The sequence below is a fragment of the Dermacentor andersoni genome, chromosome 9 (assembly GCF_023375885.2).
Source record: "Dermacentor andersoni chromosome 9, qqDerAnde1_hic_scaffold, whole genome shotgun sequence".
Lineage (NCBI taxonomy): Eukaryota > Metazoa > Arthropoda > Arachnida > Ixodida > Ixodidae > Dermacentor > Dermacentor andersoni.
In genome coordinates, this window is record NC_092822.1 from 124386411 (window position 1) to 124400982 (window position 14572).

Consider the following 14572-nt stretch of genomic DNA (forward strand, 5'->3'; position numbering starts at 1 on the left):
TGGAATGACTCAGATAAACTGTCTTACGTACCATTTTATCCCGCGGGCGTGGCCAGTCTCTGGTTCAGAAATCATGAGAGGGATATCCGAACGTGGTCGGCGTTCAAGACTTCGATTACAGAAGTATTTGACCGACCCGCCGTCAGGAAACTCCGAGCCGAGCAGCGTTTGCGTACACGCGCACAGGACACGGGTGAGACATTCACCAGCTATATAGAAGACATTCTAGATTTGTGCAGGCGCGTGAACGATGCCATGACGGAAGCGATAAGATCAAGCGCGTCATGAAGGGAATCGATGATGACGCGTTCCAGATGCTTCTGTCCAAGAACCCACGCACTGTTGGCGACGTCATCAGCTTGTGCCAGAGCTATGATGCGTAAGCAGCGAGCGTAAGCAGCGAGCTCTGACAAGGCGACATCCCACACCAAATGCGACGTCACTCTGCAGCCTGACCACCGGCCCAGAACAAGCCTCCCTGATAACCCAAATCAAGGATTTCGTCCGCGAAGAAGTTGCACGACAGCTATCTCTGGCGTCCGTTACTCAGGAGTCTGCCAGCACTTTGCCGTCTCATCTTCGTAACGTGATCCATGAAGAGGTCGCGGAAGCGTTGCCGACTGTTCACCAGCAAGATGTCGTGACTACACCACTCACTTATGCTACGGTTGCTGTAATGGCCCCTAGCATTGTGCCCGTGCGTCGCTTCCAGCAGCCTGTGCACCGCCCTCCCCCTCCCGTCCGCTGGACCACCACTGCCGTCGCTAACCCGTGGCGTACGCCGGACAATCGCCTTTTATGCTTCGCATGTAGGTATTCCGGTCATGTCCCAAGGTTCTGCCGCCGCCGATCGCAGGCGTTCGATGACGATCGCCGAGCGCCCTATGTGCCGCCTGATGCAAATGCGCCTTACGAACCCTTCGACCCATCACCACCTCGCTCCCAGACTGATCGCCGTCCTCGCTTCGAACGCCTCCGGTCACCCTCCCCACGTCGCCGATCGCTTTCCCCTATGCGTCGACGGCCCGTCTGTAACGAAGAGGGAAACTAGACGACGCAGTTCCTGAGGCAAGAACTGCGCAAGTGTCGACATGCCGAAGTCTTCCTCCTTTACCTGCCAATGTCATTGATGTGTTTATCAAAGATGTCGCTACAGTCGCCCTCGTCGATACCGGTGCCGCTATTTCAGTTATGGATGCAAGATTTTGCCGTTCGCTTCGTAAAGTGACGACGCCTCTGTCTGGATTGTCGCTCCGAACGGCGAGTGCTCAACCCATTCGCCCTACCGCTGCTTGTGCTGCCCGTGTGCCCATACAGGACGTTTTGTACACGATTGAATACATAGTTATTTCATCGTGCTCCCATACCGTTATTCTAGGATGGGATTTTCTCTCACGCCACAATGCCATCATCAATTGCGCTCGGGCTGAGATTGAACTTTTCCACCTTGCTGACCTGGCCTCCGTCGATGTTCATACTGCCGCTAAAATTGTCGTGAAAGAAGACACCTGTATTCCTCCGCGCTCTTCAGCATTCGTACCAGTCTTCTGTAGTATCATATCCGACGGGACGGTCTTCTTGATGCCCTCTCATAACTTTGTTACCCGAAAAGCGCTTCCTTTGCCCTTTGCAGCTCTTGACCTTGCCGCCGGTGTCAGCACGATGCCCAGTTACAATCATCTTTCATCGCCGCTATCACTGCTCCGCCGCGAATGTCTTGGTTACGTCGAGTCGGTCGATTCAACACGAATTGTCTCCGTCCTCGACGAAGTGCCTTCTACTGCCGTCCATGAACTGAGTGCCCTCTCCGTACCCGACTCAACATGGACTGGTGGGTTCAGCCCATTCATCGCCGAAGATCTGACGCATTCGCAGCGATCTCAACTTCTCGCACTCCTTCAGCCCTTCCGCCGTTCTTTCGACGTTGCGCAACCATCTCTTGGCCGTGCATCAACGGTGGAGCATTACATCGACACTGCCTCTCACTCACCGCTGCGACAAAGACGATATCGCGTGTCCGCTACGGAACGTCGCGTCATTGCAGACCAGGTCGATGACATGCTCCGTCGAGGCGTCATTCAACCTTCCCAAAACCCATGGGCCTCTCCCGTGGTCCTCGTCACAAAAAAAGACGGTTCCATCCGCTTCTGTGTTGATTTTCGACGATTGAACAAGATCACGCTGAAGGACGTCTACCCATTACCACGCATCGATGATGCTCTGGACTGTTTACAGGGAGCCGAGTTCTTCGCTGGATTTGCGGTCAGGCTACTGGCAGGTTCCGATGGCAGAGGCCGATCGCCCGAAAACTGCCTTTGTTACACCAGACGGCTTGTATGCATTCACCGTCATGCCTTTCGGACTTTGCAACGCTCCTGCTATGTTAGAAAGAATGATGGATAATGTTCTACGTGGCCTCAAATGGAAAATCTGTCTTTGCTATCTTGACGACATTGTGGTGTTCACCCCTGATTTCGCAACGCACCTGCTCCGCCTCCAGCACGTACTCACTTGCTTGACCAACGCCGGGTTCCAACTTAACCTGAAGAAGTGTAGATTCCCAGACAACACAAAACATCCTCAGGATGTCCTGAAATGGTCAAAATGTCCTCATCCCGTAGCGGACGAACTGAGGACATCCCTAGCACGACCTGGTATCTTGTTCCAGAAAATGTACCTTATAGAACATCCTCAGGAAGTCCCGAAAAGAGCCTACATTTTTATCCCGAAAATGTGCGTGATAGGACGTCCTCTGGAAGTCCTGAAAAGAGCCTACATTATTATCCAGAAAATTATAAATGAATTATATATATACAGCATATTCATTGTCAATTAGCGATAGTGACAGAAGTTCACATGCCTGCGGCAACGAACGATATGCTAACCATCGTATCTATGCCATGCAATGTGCATGCCGGCATAAATCTGTCTTGGAATTAAGAGCAAGGCAATTGAATAAATCTTCAATTATATATATATATATATATATATATATATATATATATATATATATATATATCTGCCCCCGAAATCTGCCTATCTGTTCGTCTTTAACACTTATCTACGCGCTCCGTAGGAATACATGGGGTAACGTAACGCGCCATACGTGGACTGAACGCGGTGTTGGCGCAATACCAGGCCGACCAAGGCAGCGGAGGTGAGTGGCCGATTTCGGTGGTAGTGCAATACCTGGAACACCCACAGTTTAGCTGCAGCAGGCTTAAACCTATGCAAATTTTCAAGGCAAGAATGCTGAAACTTATACTAAAATGTAGGTAGCAAGCTTGATTGGACGCCCCAGAAAAAGACTGATCCCACGCCCTCATAACCGCTAGCCACTGTTCCTCCACGAGGCTGCAAATAGTTCGTACTTCAAACTTTCCCTGTTACCTAAATAAGATGGTAACCAAAAAAACAAAATTCTAAGCGCGTAATTTTGGACGTTTTCACTCGTCTGCATTAGTGGAATGGTGAAAACCAAATTTTTTATTGAGCTGAAATAAAACGCATGCTTCGCAGCAACTATTTATTGTCAAGTTTAAGTCGGCAGTGAAATTTCATGAGTAAAACGGGGTCAGCAGTAAAATGAACTGTACCGCAAACATTTGATTGAAATGCTCAGACTTCATATACTTTGTTCATGTCTGTTGCACACCTTATCGCTTCCTCCGATGAAAAGCCTCTTCAAGAACAGCAGACGCTCTGGAGGTATCAAGCACGACGCCATTTCGAAAAGGTCACATTGGCAGGCGGAGTAACACAACTCCGCGCGAGCCCTACGTGTGTTGGTTGCCAACTGCTGTTTCTTTTTTTAAAGTTATATATACTATACAATGATTACTTACTGTCCAACAATTTCTCAGGGGAATTTCCCTTACGTTTTTTCGCTTCCAAACATCCTTTTTCTCATATTTTTCTAGGCTGTGCTTCAGTGGCTTGCTTGCACGTGCAGGCTCTCAACAAAAGGCAATCTCGGAGGGTTCCGGCACTTGTTGAGCATAAAAACAAGGCTTTTGAGATTGGCTAATGATGGCAACGTTGTGCATGCAACAAAGTCAAGTCACGTCCAAGCAGAAGGCCAGTCAGCCGTCAACGTTTCATTACGTTTCGCGCGTTTTCTGTATTTACCGCGGCAGAGTTTGCAGCGACCTCCGTTGCGGTATTTTGTTCCTCGGAGGCATGCCCTCGGAATCGGAAAAAGGAGGTGAGTGCATTTTACTTGTTAGTGAAATAAAAACCTTAAGTGGAGGAGTTTGTTGCGGTATTCTAGAGACGACTACTTGTTCACGCTTAGCGCCAAGTACTGTACCGTTGTGCACCATGTCGGCGAGTGACCGGTGGTTTCGCCGCTTGAGGAACCGAAGAGTAGATGAATTCTTTATGATCCTAAATCCATCGCAAACTGTAACTAATAGCGAGCAGAATAATGTGTACCCATCTGGCTCTGGAGAGAGCACTTGGCGCAATCAACTTGACGCTGCTAGTGGGAGCTCATTGTTCAGCCATGTTGCATCGGAATCCGACCAACGTGAGCGGCCCAGCATCGAGCACGACGCCGTGTTCTGCAGCAGTAGTTCGGATTCTGAGTGCCTGCAGGAGCAAATGAAGCAAACGAATGTGCATCAAGAAGAGCAACCTGAGGTAGACGATGTCACGCCGTTAAGCGACCAATTACAAGCATGGGCCATTCAGTACGGCTGTTCCCACAGCTCAGTTACTGCCCTTTTGAGAATCTTGCGTGGTCATGAATGTTTTTCTTGTCTTCCACGATCAGCAAGAACGCTGCTAGAAACGCCCAGAAAGTCATTAAACATAGTCAACATAGCTGGAGGGCGGTACTGCCACTTTGGTATCGTGCAACCTCTTCGTGAACTGCTAGAAATAGCAAAGGATGTACCATTGGAGCTTGCTCTCAATTTTCACGTTGATGGGCTCCCTCTGGCAAAGAGCTCGAGAAAACAATTTTGGACGATACTTTGTCATGTAAAGAAAATCGAAGCTCATGACCCTTTTGTTGCGGGTGTCTTCTTTGGCGAGAAAAAACCAGATGATGCAAATGAGTTTCTTCGTCAGTTTGTTGATGAAGTTAAGGAAATCATTAGCTCTGGCATCTATTTTGGTGCACAGGTTATACCTATCAGAATAAATGCCATCATCTGCGATGCACCTGCAAGAGCATTTATCCTGAGTGTAAGAAACCACACTGGGTACTACAGCTGTACAAAATGCACTGTGAAAGGCCTCTACAGTGAAGGGAGAGTGTGCTTTCCGGCAAAAAGTGGGAATCTGCGCACTAACACCACATTTCGAGGCCAATTTTAAGAGCAACACCATATTGGCAATACAGTTCTTGAGGAGTTGCCACTTGACTTGGTCAAAGACGTGCCACTGGATTATATGCATCTTGTGTGTCTAGGAGTCATGCGAAAACTGCTTCTGTTGTGGTTTCGAGGTCCCAAGCAGATTAGACAAGGGGCTTCTGCACAAAATCGCATTTCAGCCAAGCAAACAGAGCTTTCTCTTTTTGTACCATCTGACTTCAATCGACGTCCAAGAGGTCTACATGACATAGATCGCTGGAAAGCAACAGAATTCAGGTTTTTTTTGTTTTATAGTGGTCCACTGGTGTTGTTTTCTGTAGTGCCACAAGGGATGTATGAAAACTTTCTGTGTCTTCATGTAGCAATAACCATACTTGCATCACAAAGCGCAGTAGCTGCCGAGCTCGACTATGCTGAGGAGCTTTTGAAGTTATTTGTTAGAGGCTTTGCAGAAATATATGGGCAGCACCGTGTATCCTATAATGTACATGGGCTATGCCACCTTGCAGATGATGCAAGACATTTGGGGCCACTGGACTCATGGAGTGCATTTCCGTTTGAGAGCCACATGGGCACCATCAAGAAGCTTCTAAGAAAGCCGCAGCAGCCACTGGAGCAACTGTCAAACAGAATTGCTGAAACAAAGAAGCTTCAGTGCAGAAAAAAAATGACTGTAAGCAGTTCCCACCTGCTCACTGCACAACATCGAGATGGGCCTCTTGTGCCTCTTTGCCAAGGGCCACAGTTCAAAAAAGTGACGTTTCCAGAAGGAATTGTCTTAGACACTAGTAGGAGGAATAACTGCTGCAAGCTCCTTGATGGAAGTGTAGTTGTGGTGGAGAACTTTGCCCATAATGCACAAGGTATGCCATACATAATTGGAAGGAAGTTCCTGAAGAAAGATGACGTATATTTGACACCCTGTCCCTCATCAGCACTGGGAATATTGATTGTGTCCAAGCCTTCTTTGCTGCGGTGTTGGCCTCTGACATGGGTCTCAGAAAAATGCATGCGAGTTCCATTCAAAAAGAAGCTGGTTGTATTTCCTCTTGTGCATCTGAAGATGTAAATGATGAAGAAACTCCTGTATGTAGAATTGTACAATACGTATAATGTTTTTCTTTAAGGTGATCAATATGCAGTTGTCAAGTTTCCAGAGGAAGGCAACTCTGTGGCTCTTGTACATACCAAGTGGCTGCATGGCGATGTCTGCTTGTGGCCACAGGATTCCAAGAATGTTTCGTATTTAGCAAAATGTGGAGCCTCTCCATCCTCCAACTGGCAAGTCGTGCCATGTGTGCCCATAGACACATTCAGTAAGTTTTATATTTCTCTTCTAATTCTTTTGTAGCATGTCTCATAACATAGTAATCATGCTCATTTTGGCAATGTACTTGAAATTGCAATGTGTGCACACATCTCTGAACTAAAAAGTAACTTTAGAAAGATTTTCTTTGGTGGCGCAACTGCAGTTTTTACATGCTTACTAGGTGACAATCACTTTTTCATTCAGAAATGAAAGCTGATATACGCACTGGCGCAACAATTTGTTTAAGGTTACATGGTAACTCTAGATCTCTTAACGTTATTAGAAAACTTATCTAAAATTACATTCAGTTGAATAATTGGGGCAATACTTGAATTTATGCTCATTATTATTTTTCACTTTCTGTAGGAACATATGATGCAGCGCGACAAAAGCTTAAGCAAGCTGAAGATGGGTCAGACTTGGGGAGTGAAGTGGACCTGGGACGGGGCAAAAGAAAAAAGCAACGAAGAGCCCTTAGCTCAAGTCCGGAAAGTGTGCAGCGACTACCACTTCCACCGCCCTCTATGATGAAAAGTATGTTTACTATTTGGTTTTCACACTAGCAAGCTTTCTTCACTATATTCTTCGTATTAATTTTTCTATGCCACATAATTTTTCCCATTAATATGCAAAGTAGGCCTGCACCTTCAAAGAAAACACATGTGGGTTTCCCTGGCAGGTGGGCAGTGACCTGCCATTTTGCAAATTCACCTCTACATTGTAAATTTTTATACAGCTCTGTAAAATGAATCTCTCTGCTTTCACTAGAAACTGGCGACATCTGAGCTTTGAAATCACATTGCATGTGGTTGGTACACTAAGGAATTGTAGCCTGTTTCTCGAATCCTTTCAATGTCGTTTTTTCAATTTTAGAAGCACAGAAGAGGGATGGGAGACGTGTTCACAAGCAGTCACCACATGCATCAACATCTAGGGCTAATGATCCCAACATTTGCAGTATGTCTGTGCCTTTTGATAATATAAGGAATGCATGTTTAGAATGCTGTCATTGCAAAAAATTGAATGTTGAGAAGGAACTGCTCCAAGATGATGTCTGGCAATGGTACAATAATCTTTAAAAATCTACTGGTAGCATGGCATGTTATAGAAAAACAGTCGGCATAGGATGGAGCATATAAATAATTGATAGGGCATGTTTTCACTATGGCTTGTACCTGAAGCTGTTGTTGCAAAAGTGGAACATAAAGCAGTTTCTAATGGCATTTTAACGGCTGTGCATTTTGATGTACAAAGTAAAATTGAGACAAGATTGACTGAGGATGGTCAACCAGTGTCTTATTTCTGGAAACTGACTTTTTTTTGGTTTGCAAGAGCCCTTTGCTTTGGCACTTCCAGTTTCTTTGGAACACTAAAACCTATCAGTCAGTGTTAGAGACAACCCGTCATGGTAGCTCAGTGGCTGTAGCATTGTGCTGCTCAGCACGAGGTCACAGGTTTCACCATGGCTTCGGTGGCCTTCTGGTGCATCATAAGAGCACCATGTTGTCAACATTAACTTGGAATCTCTCGCTACGGTGTGCTCCAAAACCACGTCACAGATGTGGCATGCAAAACCCGTTACATTTTTTTTAGTCTTAGGTACGAGCTCTTGTACTTTGTGTATTTTCTTGGTGATGGTCGAATAAGTTATCTTTACGGATTTTCCTTATGATTTGCTTGCTACATTATTTGATGCTTGTCAGTCATTCACATGAGTCGGTGTGTTTCCTCTCCTTATTTTAGGTGATCAAGGCGCAGTGCCATGTGCACAAATGTGTGCTAGCGAGACTTCAGAATCTGAGGGTGAGGTTGAGTCTGGAGGGGAACAAGATGCAAAGCAAGAATCATCGGGCATTAAAAGATCGTTCACAGCTCACTCTTTGATGAAAAGTATGTATTCTAGCATTGTCTGTTTCCTTTCTTACAGAACCTCTTGAAGTTGTAGCCAAAATGTGCAAAGCTTAACTTCTAAACGTTGTCTTGTAACAGAACTGGCTTCCTTTCACAAGCACTACTCAGCAGTAACACACCTTAAAGGCCTGCTGGTGAACATGATTATGTATTTTTCTTTTTTTTTTCGTGCGAAGAAGCAAGCCAAATGGGAAATACACAGTGCAACAATGAGAAGTGGCATTCAAGTCAGTCTGTTGCACCTATTTCAGATGATGGTAAGCATTTAAGAATTCATATTAAGCCAAAGGTTTCATGTGTTAAAGGATTGAGTCATCTTCCAAGTTGTCTAGAGTCATGCATTCAGAGTGAACGGAGCAATTGTAAGCAAGACAGTGATGCAAACCATGGACTTGATGCTCTAGGAAGGCCCTGCACAACCTTTAAGGAAACTTGAGCTACATCAATAGATTATTTTTCTAGATGTTCATCATTGCTTTCCATGTGTAAATATATGAATTTGTTGCTTAGAAATTTTGTCCACTTTAGATGGACTATTAGGTTCAATAAACAGAACTGTGATATTTTTTATTGCTGAGTTACAAAAAACATCATAGTTTCATTTCTGAGAATTTGCAATTTTTGCCATTTTTTATTTAACAAATTGACGACAAATGCAACAGTCACTAGATCCTTTTTCTTTTCGATGTAACAAACCTCATCAAATTTGGTGCAGTGGTTTCCGAGAAAATCGATTTCTCCTTTCCCAGGTATTTAGATAGGAACTTTCGAGCTAAGCTTCCTCTTAAGGGAGCCAGTTGCTCTTTGGGGCTCGGATTAATGTTACTATGGCCTAGAGCACCATTTGTGTACTCCGTTAACTTGTTGACTGCTGCTTATTGACTAGTGTATGAACGTCAATATATTTTCGTTTGATGCGATAAAGTCGCAATGTAGACCAGATGCCCAAGCAGGAAATTTGCTCCCTTTTGGTTTACTTTGGGCAGAGGAGCTGTGCAATAACCAGAAATGTTTTGGACTGCATTGTGTGGAGTAATGGTAGTGTTGCAAAGCACACTTTCCATCCTTTCCGAATTTCTTGGTTGTGATTGGCTCTTGTGATTGGCTCCTTCCTGTAATATTGCGGGAGGGAGTCAATTGTGGTTGAGAATTTCTATCAGGATCGGTCTCAAGTCATAATAAAAGGTGGCCGTGTGACACCGATGTAACATTAGAGCCTTTCCTCATTTTTCATGATGTTAACACGAAACATGATTGGCACTGCCACTTTAACAATACAGCACCACCTCTTTTTACACATGTTGCCATTATAATTGGTAGCATGGCAATTCCTGATTCAAATATTTGCTGCATTTCAGTAAGGAAAATGGTTTGGCAAACTTAATCGGATTTCCCTATGAAAAAAACTTGCCTGTGCTACCTTTTCACACTGTTCTTCGCATAGCTTATATATGTAGTGCCACCACTGTATGGGTGTTGACTAAAAGTGGACAGAATGCTTGGTAGAGCAATGTTTTTGGGTTCCCAGAGCCCAACCAATGAACTCAATATAGCAAAGGGGCACTAAAGCTTATTAAATTATATTTTTTTATTGATGCTCTTGTAATAGCAAAACAGCCACTCTTGTGGGCTTGGCAAGAATGAAGGATGGGTGACTATACTGTGCTGAAGTTCCACACCAGTCAACTGATTTTGACAGTTGGCTACGAGCTAGTTATTTGTTTATCAATGAAGGACTGCATCACACTAAACAAACCAAACGAAACCTGGCAACTGCATGAATATTAACTGATCAGCCAGAGTGTCCTCACACATTTTCTTCGTGAATTTCAGGCATTAAGCAGGTCATCAGGCTTCTACAAACGGTAATCTTGAGAGTCGAGCACCTGGGAAGCCAACTGGATGTAATAAAAGCAAAGCTTTGTGACCAACAACTGCAGCCTGAAGCAGATTTGTTAGAAAAACCATTTTGTGACATCACGGAGTTCGAACTGTTTGATCAAGGCCTCTCGGAAAGTGCTGCAATGAAGTCAAAGTTGGTAAGCGTTTTTAGTGGAGTATTGTTATACACGAATTTGATAAGCGTGAGGTTGACTGACATATCTCATGGTAAACTTTTCCAGGTTTCTGTGTATGAAATAAGCAGGTATCCTTGCTTGTATATGTAGAAGGTTTTATGTGCGCTGCAGTTCTTAATTCCAGGTAGAAAAATTTTTTTTCTTCATGTACCCTAAAGGCCCTTTTACAGGCATTACATAGGGGGTTACATATTACATAACATCACAGGGAATAAATAATGAAAATATACAAGCGTGAAATGTACCTAGCTTTTTGCACTTAAAAAACGAAATGCAATGTATAATAGCTATATCTTAAAGGACTAATTTTGTGAACAGTGTACTTGTGTATTCCTCAGATCCAACATAACACAGTACCTTTCAAAGTCAGTATTTATGTCAACTGGTCTCGTGCAAACCTGAAAATGGCTGTTTCCTTGAACAGATGGTGTGAGCAATTACTCATATCAGCAACTCCTGCGCGTGGACAGAGCCCATTTCTAGTTTTCTAGCGGCATTACCACTAGAAAGCTTCTACATGCCACTATGTATTTGCATGACTACATATCTAGTGGCATTTAAAATGTACTGCACATTCATAATTTTTGTCATTGATGGTACAGCAGTACATAATGCACCAAGTTTCAATCTTCTGAAAAGCTGGTTGCGACAAAAGGATTACACGCTTGACATATGCTGCCACCTGCACTCGGTTTTCCATTACACCAAATATATTAGCCTATCACTTGCAGTTTATTTATGAGAAGGATGAAAGTTGTCCATGGGTGTGGACAGTGGGACTGAAGAGGGTATAGCAATGATGTTAAAGGTTTTTGCAGTGCCCTTGTAGTGCTTAAGTGCATAAATGAAATCAAACAAGACTACTACTTTGCCGGTCATGTGGAATTGCATCGAACTTTTTTGTGAGATACTAAGCGCTGACCTCTGAGGTATAAAACACCGATGAAAACATAGTGCCATGCTAGAAACTTGTAGCCTGTTTAGTATAATATGTAAATCTTGTTTAGGATTCTTTATGCTTTAAAATCTGCAATCATGTTTTATTGAACCTTGCGCTGCAGCCTGAAACTCGCTTTCACTCAGTGTGTGGCTTTCAAATTCACCTGCTATAAAAAATTGCTTAGTGTTCTTTGAACTTTTGATATTCCTGTAATGGTATAAAAAATTGTAAATTCCAGGTACGGGAACTCGCTGCCTTAGGAGGAAGAAATGTTAGTTTGTCTACGCGTCGCATTCTTGAAGCCCTGATGACCCAGGAAGTGGCTGTTCAATATAGTTGGCTCGGACAAAAAGGAAAGAAGTTCTTGTCGTTGACAACCTGCGACTTGATATATAGTAAGTACACTTCAGTATCCTGTTTCTGCTTTTGGCAAGTTTCTTCCCCTTCACCCTGCAGGGAAATGGACTTCTAGCGTTAAACTACACACATAATGTAGCTTTCAGCAGGTTGCTGTGGTGCACCAGGATAGTTTTCTAAGGCCCTTCAACACCCCACACCTTTAAGGAGTACGTCTGCTATTGACTTATAATCGTTTTTTAATTTTGTCTCGACAAGAACTACGTGTGCACATTGCCTGAATACCAAATAAGCTCACATTAAAGAGAGCATGTGTACGATTGAGCCACATTTTGTGAAGAACCACACAGGTGCATCATGCGTAGTATAAATTGAACAAGTGCTACCTGTTGGCTGATAAAATAATCAGGAGGGCTACACTGGGTGCGCACAACACCTTCAAAGGCCATGTGTGGTTTCTAGCCGCATGTCTGAAACATGCAAGTTGTGAAGTTTGAATCTTTCTCCACTATTAAGCCGACACTATTTGCTCTTGCTATATAAAATAGTTCATCACTGGCTTGCTCATAAACCTTTGCCTCCCATCATGGCCAGATAAGTAACATAACTGAATTAAATGTATATTCTGGAATATTTTTATTGACAGCTAATATACAGCATTAAATTGTGTAAACTAAACTGCAACCCACTCATCTTTTGTTACCCTTTCTGTTACAACCCTGCTCTCTTTTATGCCATGACTGACTGTCAAGATAACTAGAGTATCTCCTTATTGTTGCAGAAAGTGTTAAGTGCACATTTGAAACTGTGAAAAGAAGTGAAGTTGAGGACGTTGTAAAAACGTGGCTCAGACACGCTGGGGAGAAGCTTAGAAAGAATAACAAACAGTCTGAAAAAGTCACGGGTGAGTATTTCTTCTGATAGGTTCTCGTAATTATTAAATTTAGGTTTCCACCTAATAACATTTAACTATTAAATATAATTCAAAGGTTTTCCTGCAGCTGATCTGATAAGTGCTTAAAAATACAATCTGAAACATGATTATGTTGGGCAGTTTAACATTATTTAGTGGAATAAGCATACAGGCTACAGGTTTTTTTATGCTGGTACTCTTATGTTTGCGGGAAGTGTCCACTGGCCGTATTTATTCGAGGAGAAGGCGGGGTATTTTTTCTGAAATCCTCAGCCTAGAAGTTACCCCGTACCTTATATGCGACGCTGATAGATTAGGTGACGTATTCAGTATGGAGGTAGCGGTGCCACATCTCTGGTGATCCTAATTTTAGACATCAGCGAGAGGTGTAGCAACTAATAAGCTTTGGCAGGTGAGCCAGTATGGTATTCTGTGCGTACATTCCATACTTAATATTTGAGAATGAAATTTAATAATAAAGATGAAGTGTGGGTTTATGTGAATTTCTCCTTGAAATGTGGCTTCTGTGGCAGCACGCGCCACACTGCTAGGATACCACACCATAAGGCAACATCCGCATATAATCCCAACTGGTCATTCAGTTTATTCTGCTAACTTTCACCGCCGACACCTCAGGAGTAAGATGAGGTGCTGTGCTTTTTGGTATTTCCAGCGAATGCCGACGGGTCTCAATAATTCGTCGGCTACTGTATATCACCTTATATTATTGTCCATACCAATTTTCTTTTCTTGGGTGCCCCAACTGCACCCTCACCTTATTATCGAATAAGTATGGTATATGCTTAGAACTACAGAAAGTTGAACTAGTTTGGTAGGGGTTCGTTGTGACAGAAGATAAGGCATAGACACGAACACACAAGAAGAGAACCAGAAAACTCAAACGGCATTTGTGTTGTCTGGTTCTCTTGTGTTTTGTATCTCCACGCCTTACCTTCTCTCACGAAGGTATATGCCTTTACTTCCTCCTCGTTGAGAGTTAATTTCTGCAATCTCCCTTTTAATTGAAGAGTACACCTTGAATTGCCAAGTTAAGTTACTGGCATGTATTTTCACTTGCTTCCCTTGTTTCTCTTGTAAAAGTAGGTCAGAGATGCTGAATCTGTGATTCGTTGTGTGTCTTTTCTAGAGCTGCTGGAGTGACAACGCAGGCCTCACTGAAGTGCAGCATGTTTCAACCACAGCACGGAGGACTTTTTTTTCCACATCTTGCTGTTTTAATGTTAATTTCCTCATTATAATACTCATTTTTACTTTTCCGTTCTTTAATATTTAAGGATTGTATTTTATTTCCTCATTTTCTAGTCATTTTTAGTCAGTTACAGTTTATTACTCATTATTGCATTGCTGTAGCAGGCAGACAATTTTCTTGCGCATTAAGAGTGATGCCTTATGTATTCATGTTTTTTATAATAAATATTATATTTAAACTTTCGCGAGCCTTTCTTTTTGCAAGAAGAAGCATGTTACGCATTGCGTTGGGATGTGTACATGAGATATTTAAAGAGTAAGTCAGCAGTGATATTTACACGAATGATTACATGGTACAACACCACCATATAATCACATTCATGGATTCTTTAGAAGTGGACGTGAGCACGTCTTGGAAACATGCCTTAGTGGTCCAGTAATGGTCCTGGCAGAATGCCAAAAGAATGTTCACAGTATGTGATTTGGAGAAAGAAATGGATTTGGGTCGGCAGTGACATTTACACATGTAATTCC

The 14572-nt window shown here is 43.3% G+C and overlaps 2 protein-coding genes across 2 annotated transcripts; both read left to right on the forward strand.

The window, feature by feature from the left end:
• Window positions 1-4039: 4039 nt before the first annotated feature.
• On the forward strand, window positions 4040-14281 carry LOC126529589 (uncharacterized). The gene is made up of 10 exons (XM_072284604.1): window positions 4040-4204; window positions 6449-6637; window positions 6997-7164; window positions 7504-7701; window positions 8347-8520; window positions 8718-8798; window positions 10375-10580; window positions 11798-11954; window positions 12698-12820; window positions 13977-14281. The coding sequence occupies exons 1-10, from the start codon at window positions 4045-4047 to the stop codon at window positions 13988-13990; spliced, it is 1470 nt and encodes a 489-aa protein (XP_072140705.1). The 5' UTR covers window positions 4040-4044; the 3' UTR covers window positions 13991-14281.
• LOC126530401 (uncharacterized) lies at window positions 4212-6537 on the forward strand. The gene has a single exon (XM_055070626.2). The coding sequence runs from the start codon at window positions 4321-4323 to the stop codon at window positions 5320-5322; it is 1002 nt and encodes a 333-aa protein (XP_054926601.2). The 5' UTR covers window positions 4212-4320; the 3' UTR covers window positions 5323-6537.
• Window positions 14282-14572: the final 291 nt, after the last annotated feature.